This window comes from Electrona antarctica, assembly GCF_951216825.1.
Source record: "Electrona antarctica genome assembly, chromosome: 3".
Taxonomy (NCBI): domain Eukaryota; kingdom Metazoa; phylum Chordata; class Actinopteri; order Myctophiformes; family Myctophidae; genus Electrona; species Electrona antarctica.
The window spans coordinates 5,924,349-5,941,266 of record NC_136808.1 but is presented as its reverse complement, the minus strand read 5'-3'; the positions used below and the strand labels follow the sequence as shown (position 1 = coordinate 5,941,266).

The 16,918-nt window shown below is 40.7% G+C and overlaps 2 protein-coding genes across 3 annotated transcripts; one reads left to right on the top strand and one right to left on the bottom strand.

Annotated features, from left to right (window-relative positions):
• LOC306920949 (transcription factor E2F4-like) lies at nucleotides 1–8,086 on the bottom strand. Its single transcript, XM_079497955.1, has 9 exons — nucleotides 7,492–8,086; nucleotides 6,689–6,798; nucleotides 6,415–6,575; nucleotides 5,446–5,490; nucleotides 3,777–3,841; nucleotides 3,449–3,692; nucleotides 2,656–2,703; nucleotides 1,674–1,718; nucleotides 1–1,075 (listed from the first exon to the last, which is right to left on the bottom strand). The coding sequence occupies exons 1-9, from the start codon at nucleotides 7,639–7,641 to the stop codon at nucleotides 960–962; spliced, it is 984 nt and encodes a 327-aa protein (XP_079354081.1). The 5' UTR covers nucleotides 7,642–8,086; the 3' UTR covers nucleotides 1–959.
• A 551-nt stretch (nucleotides 8,087–8,637) lies between these two features.
• LOC306920142 (lysosomal protective protein) lies at nucleotides 8,638–14,330 on the top strand. 2 transcript variants are annotated; one of them, XM_079496778.1, is made up of 11 exons: nucleotides 8,638–8,916; nucleotides 9,065–9,176; nucleotides 9,537–9,674; nucleotides 10,254–10,412; nucleotides 10,768–10,859; nucleotides 10,997–11,081; nucleotides 11,193–11,342; nucleotides 11,441–11,577; nucleotides 12,153–12,315; nucleotides 12,404–12,493; nucleotides 13,942–14,330. In XM_079496778.1, the coding sequence occupies exons 1-11, from the start codon at nucleotides 8,750–8,752 to the stop codon at nucleotides 14,023–14,025; spliced, it is 1,377 nt and encodes a 458-aa protein (XP_079352904.1). In that variant the 5' UTR covers nucleotides 8,638–8,749; the 3' UTR covers nucleotides 14,026–14,330. The 2 variants fall into 2 exon arrangements, with proteins under 2 accessions (XP_079352904.1, XP_079352903.1); XM_079496777.1 differs by having other exon boundaries at nucleotides 11,438–11,577.
• Nucleotides 14,331–16,918: the final 2,588 nt, after the last annotated feature.

Below are 16,918 nucleotides of genomic sequence, written 5' to 3'. Positions count from 1 at the left end.
TCCAGGATTGTCGCTTTAATCACATCAAAACATCACTGACAGTGTTTTCCCTTGTCACATAATATGCAGATTCAGATAAAATTATGAAATATTAAATCGCTTTTTTTTAAATCAACTATTAGTCCCTGTGATTTCCAACCCCTACCGTTTGGTCTTGGGAGGGTGTGCTGTAGACAACCGCACATCTCCGATACATCACGACCACCAACCTTTTTTTTTCCACCTGTCAGCGAGCAGTCTCACCGGGAGGGATTACGCATGTAGGTGGAACATGCCATTCCTCCCAGTTCCGCTCCCCGCTAGAATTAAACGAAAGAAAAAGCCTGTATGCAGCAGTGCAGTGACGGAGAAAACTCTTTCGCCGAGCTTCTTACACGTGAACAATGCCAAACCGTGTTCATTGGAGTGCCAAGCCAGCGGCAACATAAGCCGTTTCGAAGATGATCCATGTAGTGCCTGTCCGCAGTCAAAACAGTGGTCTGATAAGTGGCACAATTCTTGTGCTACGCTGCAAGTAGGCCAAGGAGGTAAATCACTCAATATTTTTCACACATTATTGTGAATATATTTACCCATTGTGTGAAGGGCCTCAGATCTTAGATCCACTGTCCTGCCATATTTCTTTTAGCAAGAGTGCCATCGTCAACATGACATTATAGATCCACAGGGAAGCCACACTGGGTATTAGACCCAGTCTTGTTTAAACTAATTAGCCCTTAATAACTATTTTAATAAAAAAGGAAAAAAAGAAACGAAAAATAAGACCGACATTGTCAACATGACACCATAGATCCACAGCCACAAGACCCTGTCTTGTTTAAAACAAATTAGCCCTTAATAAAATAAAATAATAAGGCGTAATAAAAGGCATAATAAAAATACATAATTTTTGGGGGGAAAAAATAAATGTTCTGCAGGTTTTTAAGTATAGTTCTTTTCACCAAACATGATTCCAAAGGTCAAATGTTGAGGACAGGGATGTCAAAGAGGTCACAGAGACCCTCGGTCTCGTCCAGATTATAGATGTACTCGTGTTGACCCGCGGGAGGAGAGAGACGCAGGAGTGGAGAGAAAACTGAAGAAATAAGAATGGATTCGTTAGGTTGAGATCATCGTTATTCACACAGATTACTAGTGTTTTGTTTTTGTCGACTAAAACTAAGACGAAAAATGTTCGTCGATTTTTTCCACTGACGAAAACCAAATGGAAACTAAATGAAAACTATAAGCTATCATGACTAAAACTAAGACTAAATGTATTGACAATTGTCAACAGCTAAAAACTAGACTAAAGTGTTAGGAAGCGACTAGTGGACAAGAGATCCAGTAAGTCATTTTACACTTGGTTGCATGCTGAAAATGGCAGATCTACAAGCTCGTGAGCTTGTAGATCAGCTGTGTAGAATCAGTCATTACGACATCAAGGCCCGCCAAAATACATTTTAGTCGACTAAATCAACTGTAGATTTAGTCAACTAAAATCTTATGACATTAAAACTAGACTAACACTAAAACATTCCAGTTGACTAAAATGTGACTAAAACTAAATGAAAACTATTCAAGAGACTATGACTAAAACTAAAATGTTCTGCCAAAAACAAGACTGCAGATTACACACCATACAAATACAGCTCCTTGATATGATCAGATGGACGTGTTCCACCAACACTTACCGTCAGAAGCCATAAGCTCTGCTATTAGATCTTCAGTCATAATTTCTACAAAATTAAGAAAAGTGGTTTGAATATTCAGTCGTTCAACATGTGAAAAAAGTAAGTAAGTAATGGTGAAAAGCTCAGCCAATCAAAATCATCACAAATGTAATTCCAGCCAATCACTTTTGGGCGTCTTCACTTTTCTGCCCTCACTTTTATCCTCAATATGTACAAGGACTATCTAAAGAGGACGAGAAGCGAAGACCGTACGGTGGACGCCATGTTGCTCCATGGAAGGAAAGAAACATGCGCAGTTGAGACCAAGGACTGTCTAAAGAGGACGAGACGCGAAGACCGTACGGGCGACGCCATGTTGCTCCATGGAAGGAAAGAAACATGCGCAGTTGAGACCAGGAAGTTGTACAACTTCTCGTCCTCTTTAGATAGTCCTTGAATATGTAACTTTGCTCAGCCAATCAAATCATCGATATGGGGGTGATCAGCCAATCATTAGTTTGTGTTCACACAAACCCTCAAAGCTGGGCATAGGAAAAAAAATAATCACAGCCGTGTGAAGTGAGGGGCAATCTTATCATCATACATCATCATACAGTACATCATCTCATTCCGGGCCAATCAGAATTCGCGTCCTCACCTTCGTCTTCAATGTTTGTGTTACGCAATGTTTGTGTTTACACAAACACTCAAAATCGTCCGTTCATTGTCGATGGCATTTAACCCATTTTGGGCGGGAACCCCTTTTGGTGCGCGCCGAGTGGCGCGCTACGAGCTTGTAGGTCTGCTATTTTTGAAAAATCGTGAAAATGTGGCGCAAATCCTGACAGAAAACTGTCAGGATTTAGAAGACATTTTATAAATTTCGACGTCAGGCCTAAATGGGTTAATGTTTGTGTTAGGACAAAGTTTGTGTTGCCCACACACACTAAAAGCTGGACATAGGAGGGGCAGTAATCAAATGAACACAAAACACAAGCAGTACCTTTGGTCGGGTCTAGAAAGTCTGCCAGGCCTTTGGATACATCCATCACTGGAAAGCAAATAATAAATCCAAGCATTCAGTTATTTGAAAGAAGACAACACTGCACAATAAAAGCCTTGTAATGGTATTAGTAAAGCACTGCAGAATAAAAGCCTGTAATGGAATATTTGGATATGCGAACAAGAAGGCACTGGAGCAGCTCAGACGATTTAGGCCCTTGGTTTATTATAAAAAGTCACAACGTTTCGATGTGTAAATTACATCTTCGTCAGGTCATGAATATTTGGATACTTGGATAGTGGACACTAGTAGTTAGTTACCAGGGTCACGCCACCTTGCTGTAGAGGTGGACAGGCACAGGAAACGTTTGAACCTTTTTCCTGCCTTCTCTAATTTCGGTGCAGTAACGGGGTGATCAGATTTCATTATTTTATTAAAAAGGAACAACTTGACATTTATTTCTGATCATTTTGTTTTCCCATTTAAATATGTGCTCGTGCTGTTTCAGGTACAGCATAGCCAAACTATTGAACATATATAGTATCTTATATCTACCTATCTATCCATCCATGTTAAAACCCATTTTGGGCGGGAACCCCTTTTGGTGTTCGCATTGTGTTATGCTTTAGCTATTGAGAAATAGCAGATCTAAAAGCTCATAGCGTGCCACCGAGTGGCGCGCTACGAGCTTGTAGGTCTGCTATTTTTGAAAAATCGAAGAACGACTGACATAGAAACATAGCTTTTTCAGAAAACTGTCGGGATTTAGAAGAAATTTTTAGAAGCCACTCACATTCAGCCGATTCAGAGATGGACTTGGTAGCATTACAGCTGGGATTAGCCGAGGAGGCCTGGCTTAGTGCGTCGCTGTGCTCCGTTACATCTGCGGAAGAGTTGGCGTTTTGCAAAAAGTCTTCAGGTGGTGGGACAGGAAGCACCATAGGAACAGAGTCAGCATGACCTTTATTGATCAACAGCACATCGATTGATCCGGCTGTGCTTTTCAGGTGGATCTGATACTTCCTCTCACCATCTACCTGAGTAGAGATATAAACAAGTCACACTATCTGGGGGTAAAGTAAGGCAAAACGACCAAGAACTCTTAATGTTGCAAGACTTACAGCTTTGGGTATGGGGACATCTAGCTGTGTACCGAAGGGTGCACGCACTGCCAAGAGGGTATGACCTGAGAAGAAATAAATTCACCAATATTATGTCAAATTAAAACAGTATAGACTAGTCATCGTTTGACGTGCTAATCCACGGGAGGAACTTTGAATAATGCTTTTGTAGTCATTGCATTCAGTTGCCACTGAAAGAGAATGACAGTGAGCTTGTGCTTTAAAAGACAGAGTCCAAGTTTTTCTCATGAGATAAACGGATAAGACATTTTTAAAATGAACACATGCTTGCTCTATCGCCTCTTGCACGCCTACTCTGAAATTGCCATCCGGCAAATGGAGGCGTTAGTAGTGGTACATCACTGTGTAAAATCAAGCCCAGTTCTATTCCTGACAAATACATACAGTAAATTGCATTACACTCTGTGTTACAAGGGCCTCAAATTAAAATGTGTTATTATTAGCATTGTATTAGCATTTCGGGCTGCTACGTGACCCACACACCTACATTGCACCGCCGATCCGACTGAAATGTCTGAGACACATAGGTACATACTACATAGGTATCGCTTGCTGTGTGTGGCAGCGTCACCCACCCTCTATTTTTTTGGGCAACGTTGCACCATCGTGGATAGCGGACAAAGGAAAAAAAAGAAGAAAAAAGGGCGGCAGGCACCGTACACCGTACTTGCCGATGCGCGTGCCAAGTTTTAAGTCGGGCAGTCCCATATGCACACACTATATATGGGCAATGGGCATAGGGGTCGGATCTGTAGCTCTGGACAACCGGATGTATGCCTGGCCGGGCCCATCATGTTTGTTAACTTTTGTCATAGTGGGCGTATCGTATAATAATAAATGGATTTTATTTATAACACACTTTACATTCCATGGAATCTCAAAGTGCTACAGCAAAATAAAAGCAGAAGAAACAACACACCATTAAAAACATCTAATAAAACAGGAACATTTGAAACATAAGGAACATTTAAAACATAAGGGTAAGGCTATAACAATGCTTTGGTAAAAAGGAAAGTTTTTAGTCCTTTCTTAAAAGTGTCAACCGACTGTGGGGCTCTCAGGTGGACGGGGAGAGCGTTCCACAGTTCGGGGGCGACCGAGCAGAAGGCCCGGTCACCCATGGTGCGTAGGTTTGTTTTTAAGGGTTTAAGTTCCTTGAGGTAGGGGGGGCATTGCCGTGGATGCACTGGTGGGTTAGCAGGGAAATCTTATATTCAGTCCGGAATGAGATGGGGAGCCAGTGGAGTGAGCGGAGGATGGGTGTGATGTGCTCGTATTTACGCACTCTCATCAGGATCCTAGCAGTATATATGGGTCTGCCCAACCTCCCATTAGCCAATTTTAATATTTTGTCCATCAATCGACTCTGAGGCTTAAATCGGGATTTTGGCCAGGACTAGACTGAGCTGTGGACATTGCGCTCTGCCCTTATGTTTCTATGTATGTAACGGTATTTTATTTTTTGTCCTGTGTCATGTCAAATGTGTATATGTGTTGCATACAAGGCCGCTGGGTCGCAAAACAAATTTCAGTGCAAACTGACAATAAAGTACTATATCATATCATATCAAACAGGAAACCCCACCATACAAAACGTATGTGTAAATGTGATCCGAGAGGAAAGTGAGAAAATAAAACGGTATAGTACCACTGAAGCAGCTGCAGATGTCCTCATGGTTCACATAGGCAAGCGTTGAACAGAGTTAAGGTTGGATTTAGAATACTGGTAGTTCTACAATATATAATCATTCATTTCATTTCATTTCATTTGGTTTGTTGTAGTTTTTTAACACACGTACCAGTGTCATCTCTACAACTTCTCCTTCAAATGCTCAAAGATTCATTATACAACAGGTCGTTTCGAGGAAGCAATCCAAAGAATTCAGCTGCTCTGTTTTCCCAGAGCGCTAGCAAACTCGGTGGCTAGGCTAGCTAGTTTCTTGGGACATTTGTGGTCGTAGTGACTACATCTGTCATTAAAAAAAATGTCAGCGATTTTCGTAGTTTTAAGGGTAACTGTTGTATAATTGCAATATTACACTCGAGGGTGTGGTTTAACGTGATTATTGCCACTTCAGTGATGCTTGCGGAACTCGACTTCGTCTCGTTCCTTACCGCATCACTGTCGTGGCAATAATCACGTTAACCCACACCCTCTTGTGTAATATTGCTTCATTGAAAAATGTGAAATTATATTTAACCACTTGCATCCCTATTCTACTGTAGGTGGGAACGTTCACCAAAACAGTGCAGATGTACAAGCTCACAATGTGGCTTGTTGAGGCGCATTGTGAGCTTGTTTCGTCTATTTTAGGCAAAGAGAAAAAGTGGTCCAAATACAGTTTTAACTTTTAACCCATTTTGGGTGGGGACCCCTTTTGGTGTTAGCATTATGTTATGCTTTAGCTATTGAAAAATAGCAGATCTACAAGCTCATAGCGCGCCACCGAGTGGCGCGCTACGAGCTTGTAGGTCTGCTATTTTTGAAAAATCGAAGAACGACTGACATAGAAACATAGCTTTTTCAGAAAACTGTCAGGATGTAGAAGACATTTTTAGAATCTGATCTCAGGTCAAAATAGGTTTAAGTGTTTGCTTTGGAATACAAAAGGATATGGAAGGTTTTCAGAGTCTTCCGTCACATTCCTGATGCTCTGTTGGGCCCAGCCTTTCTGTTGGTCCAACGCCTTCTCCTTCCGTTCCAGGTCCTCCAGCTCGGACTTTAAGCCCATCACCCTCTGAGCAATTGCCTTCGAGTTACTTCCAAGCGCCACACCCCTTAAATCAGACCAAAAAAGGATGACGTTAAAAGTAGTAAAATGATAAATCTCTCTAGTCTACACACACACACACACACAAGCATATCCACCCATACAAATGCCAAAACTTACTTCCACTGTACACTGTTCTTTGACCTTTTATCTATCAGACCAACTCCCTCTAGTACATTGGTGATGTCGTAGATGCGCCTCTTCTGTCTGACATTTAAGACCTCGGCAGCCTGGAATTAAATAAAGCTGTTACATTATCCAGTGAGCCATATATCATAGTAATCTGTCAGACGTAGTCCCACATTGCACAATATAAAACTTTTGCCCATCATACGCCATATGTTACAACTACCGTAAATCTGAACGGCTACCTTTTAAAGTATAAATCTGACATTTAAGGAGTCAAAGGATCAATATCTGCAATTAATACAAATTGCTACACAATCAGTGGCTATAGCCACTGATTGTGTAGCAATTTGTATTAACTTAATATTTAATTAACTTAATATTTATGCCCATAGTGAGTGACTATATATAGTCACTCACTATGGGCATAAATATTAAGTTGAATTGATTGATTGATTGATATAAATATTTATTAACAGTTTGCAGAATTACAGTACATTTCGAGCACAAACTCAATACAAAGGCTGTTAACTGTGAGTGGACGACCCAATTAAGCATTACACTTGTTTCCAACAGGGTCCACCATGTTCAATTCATCAAAAACAATTAGGTCTGATGATAATGATGGTACAATTATACAATACATGTTCAAATCAAGTACACTTAGCTTCAGACATATTTTTATAGCCATTTTTTACATGGAGGTGCCCACAATGTCTAAGCGAATAATAGATAGATTGTTTTATATTCTGTGCAATTATAGTAGTGCAAAAGTAGTTAGTTGTTAGGTTACTTACTACTTTGAGATCAACCACACCATCTTTCGCATCTTGTAATAAAGCGACAAACTTGGAAGTGAGGAGTCCCAGGCTCCTTTCACATCTCAGTGAATTGACTGAACTCAGTTTGGTCTGAGACGGCAGTCCGTTCGGAGGACTAGGATCCATGTTCGTGTTTGTTGTTGTTCACTTCAAAATGAATAACTCGCCGCGGTGGACGAACAGCCACCCCACAACCACACTTTACAATAGCGCCGATGGTTGATGAAGGTCTGCAGAAAGCAGTACTTATCTGTCTGGATTATTTAATTTGGAAGGTCGCTGTGTTTGTTTTGAAGTTGTGCCGTATGGGTGAAAATGCAAATGGAGACGTTTTGTTTACCTCAATCGCTCACCAACAACAACCCATACCAAGATGTGCTACAGAGTGCTAAATCGGGATGTTCTGAGTCCAGATTGACTTTCGTCTTTCATATGAATCCTAACGCACAGCAGATTGACGTGTGAAGTATTTTAGCTGCATCCAAATGAAGCAGAATTTGAAAACTCCCTCCTGAGCTCATCAATGAAGTTAGACAATTATACTTCCGTGTGACGTTTGTTCCTGTTTGGGACTTCATAATAAAGTCGTTGTTGTTTTATTTCCCCTGCATGTCTTTCTTTCTTTTTTTTCTCCCCACAATAAATGATCTGATGATTGATCATTGATTGAATACTTTTATTAACAGTTTGCAGGGGGAAAAAAGAACAGGAAACTGAGGAAAGTATTAATACAAGGTCTGCTAAAGAGGATTTAAAACCCAAGAAAGCCTGGTAATGATTAAGTATTTAAGTGTATTTAACACAAAAAAGGAATTTCAACCACTAGTAAAATCACTTTGAAGTTTGAAATAGATATCATATCATTCCAAAGTGTGTCAGGTGTCTGCATGTATGTCTTTACATTTTCTGATGAATTGAAAATGGAGGACTCTTAAACTTAACAAGTCTTAGTGCTTTTTCTGGTTTTCTCCTCGTAGCAGATAGTGTATTGAACTGTAACTGTACCCAGGCCATTCTGCAAACTGTTGTTAATACATGTTTCAATCATCAATCAATCAAAGTCCGGTAGTCACATGACATGACACCGGAGCAGTCACGTGACCTGCATAGTTTCAATTTAAAGCACAGAGCAGGCATTCTGTTTTGAACTTGAAGAAGAAGCAGCATCTTGTTCTTCTTTTGATCGACCGTATCGATGCCTGGTGTCGGCGTCTCATTCCATTAGTGTCCAACTATGTTTTCAGGACGCGTTCTGTCGTGTTGTCTCGCCTTGTTCGGCGTGGCGGCGGCTCTGTATGCTCCCGACGAGGTGACCGAGCTTCCCGGAATGTCGTTTAAACCAAACTATCGACAGTGGTCTGGTTACCTCAATGCCGGTGACGGGAAGTTTCTACATTACTGGTAGCTCTGATTAACTTTTTAATTTTAATTAGATATTAATCCAACTGATTGGGGAGAGTTAGTCCGTTGTTGACACGTACAGGTGGGGTTTCCTGTTTTGATTTTCTCCATTTGATGTCTAATTATGTAAACCAACCTGTACCTCCAGGTTTGTGACCTCTCAGAGGAACCCACTGAAGGACCCCCTGGTGCTGTGGCTGAACGGTGGGCCTGGCTGCAGTTCTCTGGATGGATTCCTGTCAGAGAATGGCCCCTTTCATGTAAGTTTTATTGATTTCTCTCCATGTGTATATATGGACACCTCTAATTAAACCCCTGCTCTCTTTATTCTGCTATTTTACTTATTGTATTCAAATGTGGTGTTTTTTTTTTCTTGAATAGTTTCCTATTGAGGAGATGGGTACTTTTCACTGAATTTAAATTTCTCTGCCTTGCATCAAATTACTAGCCTGCAGGTTCCAGCCTGATTTGCTGTGTTCCGCAGATCTGAAAAGTGAAAATATCACCTGGAACTCAGGCTATCAAATGACCTTGCATGTAGACAACTACCCTCTCTCCCATTCTGTGTTGTAGCTAGCATACATGAGCACAGATTGAAAGTGACCGGGGTTTCTTTTCAGGTACACGATGACGGGGCTACACTGTATGAGAACAAATTCAGCTGGAACAAGATAGCCAACGTTCTATATGTGGAATCTCCTGTAGGAGTGGGCTATTCTTACTCTGATGACCAGAAGTACAAAACGGATGACGACCAGGTGAGTGCCTGCGACATACTAGTGTGTCATGTCCAGGGGTGTACTTTATGGACATCAAGCTGCCTAAATGGGAGAGAATACGAGACTGCTCGCCCCTTTTCCAACTCGCCCAAAGCGGCGAAGATCGGTCGCCCCAACGGGAAGAGCGGTCGCCCCCTTCAGTCTTGACGTACATACAACATGATGTGTGATGATGTTGCTTTGCCTTATTATTGACTGAGTTTTGAAAGTAAAGAAGAGTTGTTTAAGCTGTCATGGTCCACTGATTCACAATAGTAGCTGAAAGATTCCACGTAAATTGCACGCTGCCTTCATGATTTGAGTCATTTTCAAAAATCCGCCTGACTCCACGGCTCGGGGCGAGCCGTCATCACTTTTCGAAATTCTGTGGCGAGCCGTCTTCACGTTTCGAAATTCTGTGGCGAGCCGTCTTCACTTTTCGCGGGGGCGAGTTGGAAAAGGGGTGAGACGACCTGGTACCATGGGAGATTATCTCCTGCCCTATGGGCATCATGGCTTGGCAAGGCTTACTTTAGATTTGACAAACTTAACATTTTCTTTATTGCATCTATCTTGTAGGTTGCTGATAGTAATTACTTGGCGCTCCAGAGTTTCTTTGCCAAGTTTCCCAACTTCACTCGGAACGACTTCTTTATATTTGGTGAGAGTTATGGGGGTATCTATGCCCCAACCCTGAGTCAGCGTGTGGTCACTGGAAGACCCAAAATGAACTTCAAGGTGCGCAAAGTCTGGTTTCACCTGCTTACCATCAGTGCTGTGAAAATGTAGGATGTTGGTGATAAATGTCTAATTGTATTCTCTGCAGCTATTTGGTCTTGTGGCCATAAGGACTCTGTTGTTGTTACCAGTCTAAGTGCCCTTATTTTAATATACTGTATTTATATGTATGTACTGTATGTTTGTTTTGTTTTTTAAGTAATTGTATTGTCTGATGTATTATGTATTGTTCTGTTGTATTGTCTGTTTACAAAAAAAAAAAGGATGTTGGTGATACAATTTGCCACTGATTCTGACTTTCAGCCAGGCATACTATTAAAGCCATCATTTGTATTTTTGTTTCCCTCCCCTTCAGGGCTTTGCAGTGGGCAACGGGCTCAGTAGCTTTGCTCTCAATGACCAATCTTTGGTCTACTTTGCTTACTACCATGGACTCTTGGGAGAAGAGTAAGTAAACTCACCAGAGCCTTGATTCAGGCAAAGGAAAGCACAAATTTGCAAATGCAGCAATGAAAATAATTTATTACAAATAAAGTTATCCCACTATATGACTGTATGCAGTAAAGAATTGTTCTCCTATTCAGTTTGTGGCGTGATCTGAACATCAATTGTTGTGAGAAGGGAAGCTGTAACTTCTACAATAACAGTGTGGCTGCTTGCCAGATACAGGTACAATATGCATGTCCGCTGGCTGTGTATATTATGCATGCACTTTCCACTATTGTACTTTGCCAGTTGTATTTGTATGATTTCTGTGTCTGTGCGCCTTCCCACTCACAGCTAAACATGGCCTTCAGGATAGTTTACGAGTCTGGACTCAACGAGTATGCCCTATACTTGGATTGCGAAGGTGGAATAAGGGCCCATAAAGGCTATGAAATGACCATGCGCCATCTCTTTAAAAACTACAGAAAAGCCTGGGAGACTCAAGTGAGTGTTCTCTTCATCAGCAATTGGCATTTTGTTTGGTTCTTAATGCATATCTGATAAGCAAATTGGATGAGTGATTTGTGTTTAATGTTTTGCAGGGTGCATTTGTCTCTCTGTCTCTGAGTGCAGTCCCACCTTGCATCAACAGTACAGCACAGAGGAATTGGCTGCAGAGAGGTGATGTGAGAAAGGCTTTGCACATTCCAGACACACTGCCACCGTGGGACCTTTGCAAGTAAACTATGTCAACAAAACTGATAAACTAATGTGTTTTAATACATTTTTCAACAAGCAACAGGGTCATACAAGAGTTCACAAACGGTGAACTTGAAGAAATTATATTTCATTGTCATGTAATGCGCTTACATAAGTGACTTAAAGCTGCTATAAGCAATATGTCAAAATATTAATGACCTTTTTATTTTGTTGGTATTCAGACAGCCAGCAATGGGTAGAACGCTCCCAAAAATAATTTAGTCTCTGACACATCTAGGGGCCGCAATCTGCATTCAAAGATGTTCCTAGAAGCTTTGTCATTGGTCGGAAAAAACCCGGTCACAGTGACCAACCAATCAGGAAGCAGACAGACAAATCGACCAATGACAAAGCTTCTAGAGTGTTCTACCCATTGCTGGCTGTCTGAATACACAAAAAAATAAAGTCATTATTGCTTATAGCAGCTTTAAATTACTGGGGTGGTGTGTACCAGTGACATTCATCACAAATTATTGTATTTTTTTTTTTAAAACTGTAGTCGTGTTGATGGTCACAGAGGTTAGTCATCGTGAATAATTATGTTCTTATCTGTAGTGCTGAGGTTGGCGCGCAATACAGCACGGTCTACGCAACGATGAAGGAGATTTATCAGAAGCTGTTGTCTATGGGGGTCCGGGCACTGGTCTACAATGGAGACACTGACATGGCCTGTAACTTTCTGGGAGACCAGTGGTTCGTGGAAGGGCTTGGCCAGAAGGTGGGTTTTTATTTGGGTAGAGATGGTCAGATGCACATGACTTGGATCTTGTACATGTTAAGTGTTTTTTTTGTTTTTTTTCTCATAGGCAACCACCAAATACCAGAGTTGGTTTTACGATAACCAGATTGCTGGCTTCTACCAACGGTTTGGAAACGTCACATTCCTGACTATTAAGGTAAGCATTATTAGTAGGCATGTAACGATTCACTCAACTCACGATACGATTCGTATCACGATATGAGGTTCACGATACGATATTAAAAAAATATATATTTTTAAAGAAATTACCTTATTTTATATCTATCTTCCCCCTGAGATTTTTAATTTAACTACATTGCAAAAGAAGTAGCATTACTTTAGCATCAACGACCATCATCACCTGGGCACAGTCACAGACACGCACAGCTCTCCTCTACAGTGCTCTACTACTGAAAGTGACTATCATTTCTCTCCAAGCACTTGAATATGACTAAAGTTCACATCACACACTAGCCCCCCTTTTTTTTTTCAATGAATCGATTCATATCGTCGGGATTAATATCGATATACGATATATCGTTACATGCCTAACTAGAAAAAGTGCCCCTCAGGGCACAGGTCTCCACCAGGGCAGGTCAGGTTGTGGCCTCCTGGTGGCGCTATAATAGGCCAATGTGAAAAGGGTGCCATTTCTTCATACGCCTTTGATGGCAATTGGATGATTTGAGGCATTTTGTTCCAAAAATGTGTTTTGCAAAAATCAACCTGTTCGTGGAGCTATAACAGGCCAATGTGAAAAGGGTTGGATATATTCCTCAGCCTAGTAAGAAAATGTGTGAAAGATTTCACGTAAATTGCATGCTGCGTTCATGATTTGAGGCTTTTGTTCGAAACGGGGCAATCTTGCAAACTTTGAATGTCAATTATAGCCAATTAGGATGGAATATGAAATATCGTACAGATCCAACTTGAGCACATGACCATAGAGATAGTGTGTAACGATTTGTGAGATTTTTGGACAATCTGGAGGAGTAGCCTAATATCAAAAAATGTGTTTTACAAAAGTCGGCCTCCTGGTGGCGCTATAAAAGGCACATGCGTAAAATGCAGGTCAAAGGTTTGTCCTTGGCCTCTAGGGAGTGTGCATGCAACGTTTCACGCAGATCGGTGCAGTTATAGGTTAAAATGGTGAAAAGCTGCCTCATGGTGGCGCTATAACAGGCCGTTCTGGAAAATGTGGGGCAGAGGTTCATCGTTGGCATCCAGGGAGTGTGTGTGTGTGTGCAAAGTTTGGCATCGACCGGGTTAACGGTGCCGGAGATTAGCTGGTAACAGACGGACGGAAGGAAGGACGGACGCACACACACACACGGACGGAGTGCAAAACATACTCTCTCCCCATGCCTTCGGCCTGGTGGAGACAATTATTGGAGCATATGCAGCTCTCAAAGTCATGCCATTCTAGTTCTGTGAATCAATTACACTCTGCATAACAAACATGCTGCACTCATTAAATGTGGTTTTCTGTCTTTGGCTATGTAATAAACAAATTGCCACAGCAATTGTTGTAGCATCATTGTAAAATTGTTCAACTGTACTATTTGCAAACTGTTAAATATTCAAACTGCTTATCTTCTGTTCCAGGGTGCAGGACACATGGTTCCCCAGTGGGCTCCTGGCCAGGCTCTCCACATGTTCCAGTCTTTTGTAACAAACGGCCCCTACTGAGCATGTTGGAGAAACTGTGTGTGTGATAACACTTGTGCCTAATGAGCGCAGTTAATTTTCTCAGGGAAGAATTCTGGAAAAAAAGGGTTTTCTTAATTGCGTAAACGATATTTGCTTTGAATCATGGAGCCACAAGTAGAGCTTCATGCTCCTGAAGCAGATTTATTTTATATCGCTCACTGTACTATAGTTAAATCAGGTGTGCCTTCTGTTAAAGGGACTTGTGTACAAAGTCCATCTCAAATTGTCTTGAGCAGTCTTCACTGTGTGAACTTTGTCTGTATTAAAACATTATATTAAACTACCATGTCATGGATTAATTCACATCTAGAATTAACTTTACATTTGTACAACGTGATTCATAACGATATGAAATGAGGTTGAAAATCACGAGTCAATAGGGCCTGTAGTTCATCAACGTTTTACTCATTTTACAACTAAAATGTTTTGATTTTTCTTTTCTCCATTCCGGGGGCGGAACGCAACATTTACTAAGACAACGTACATTGTTGCTGTCTGGTGGATATGTCAAACCATCACTTTTCAGTAGTTATTAGTTAACCCACACGTAACCACTCTGCAAGCTTGATGCGTTGTGACATGACTTAAGTTTGTGCCGACTGCAACAAAATCAAATGTCTTAAATATTTCTTTGGTAGAAATAAGGGCACAATCATTATAGTTTCATGTGATCAGTTGGTGTAGATTAGAACATGCAGCATATGCTGAGCCCAGCTATCAGTTAATATTTCAGTTGTACACTACAGTGAAGCTCTTGAAACCAAATGAGCAAGTTATCTGCCATTATGAAACAAGTATTTAGTCACGGGCAATTTCAAAGAATCCCTTATGATTTTATATCCCTTCTTAGTTACATGTACTGTACATACAGGTAGTCAAAACAGAAATACACTTGTCAAGTATAGTAATTGATGTAATTTACCAAAACATGCGCCACAAGGTTATATAAGAGGCCATTTAACCATGATGGCAAGACACGTTTATGGAATGGTAAAACTAATCTACAGATGTTGTTCAAGAATGTGCCAAACATCCCAAGTATGGAGACCAGGGGGTTTCATCATGAGGTTTAGCAGTATAACTCTAAAGCCTTCTATATACTTTGTCACTCAATGTTGTGCTATACCGGGGGGGGGGGGCACGGCACAGGCACAGGCACATGCGGCCCCACCTTCACTTAATGTGGCCCTCAGGTTAATGTCAGAATACTGATATATTGGTTTCAGCTGTTACAATTCCACAACATGCAAACATGACCCGCTTTAATTACTTCAGTCTAAATTAGTAGCTCATTGCTTCAACACAAGTATAATTAAAGGCATTTGAAATTACATAAAAATGTAATTTTCAGGATTCAAATAAAGAAAATAGCAAAAAATAATTCAAGATTTCAATTTGAATATAGGAAAAATAGCCTTTGAGCTTGTAGATAGCCTATTTTTGCTACGACAGTAATATATGGCCCTAGGGAGTGAGTGTGGAAATATAGTGGCCCTCTCCATCGTCAAAGTTGCCCACCCCTGTGGTATACCATTAGGCTTAAGCATTCTTGTTTTTGGTTTAACACTGCTGGCAGATGAACCCTTTGTTGCAGCAGCGCCAATAGTTATCCTCTTTGGGTAGCCGCAATTTGCAACTCATTTGGGATGAATCTAGAGTTGCAATACCCTCCATTGACTCCCCACTCATCCAATTTGGTTTGTGATCTGCTTGTCTTAAACAACGTTAAACTCACCAACATTGCAGCTGTAGTCCAAGCTTGAATTATCCTATTTCAATCTGCCAAGCTTGTTTTTCATAAAAAATCCCCCGTAGACATGTTATGAGCTACTTTCTGTCAAGAAATTCTGTGCAGGTGATTCTTTTTCTAAGTGCTGGAGTTTGGAAGCAACACTTAGAAAAAGAATCACCTGCAGAGGATGTCTTGACAGAAAGTAGCTCATAACATGTCTACGGGGGATTTTTATGAAAAACAAGCTCGGCAGATTGAAAGAGGATAATTCAAGCTTGGACTACAGCTGCAATGTTTGTGAGTTTAACGTTGTTTAAGACAAGCAGATCACAAACCAAATTGGATGAGTGGGGAGTCAATGGAGGGTATTGCAACTCTAGATTCATCCCATTATAAAAAAATCTAGAGTTGCAAATTGCGGCTACCTCTTTGGGCTACTTTTACATTCTTGGAAGCTATACTGTAGGAGTAAACAACCTGGTTATGCTTCATCTGAATCAACATACATAATTGTGGTAACCCTAGAAGACATGAAATTAATCCTAGTCTATACACAGGGCTTCATGAATACAAATGCACATCATTTCTACCTTAGGTGTGATTGTAAAGCGACATTAAAAAAAAAGTAGTGTATACCCGTTTTATAAAATCAAATCATGTTTCATTTCAGGAAGCACAGTTCAGTTGTGTACATCTTCCAATTACTAGTGTCAATGTCACACACAATGGAGTTGAAAAGTGTAATACTGTAGTATTAACCCCTTTTGGTGTTAGCATTATGTTATGCTTTAGCTATTGAAAAATAGCAGATCTACAAGCTCATAGTGCGCCACCGAGTGGCGCGCTACGAGCTTGTAGGTCTGCTATTTTTTTTTAAATCGAAGAACGACTGACATAGAAACATAGCTTTTTCAGAAAACTGTCAGGATGTAGAAGACATTTTTAGAATCTGATCTCAGGTCAGAATGGGTTAATATGCTGATCATTCTGTCTGGGAACATAAACAGACCAAACTGTAACAATGATTAAAATTGTCAAGCCATAAATGGGAGAAGCAAGCATGATATAAAAAATAAAAAAAAGATGGGAGGAAAACAAATAAAATAAAAAGCTTCTTTGTCAAGTCATCAACACTGGACT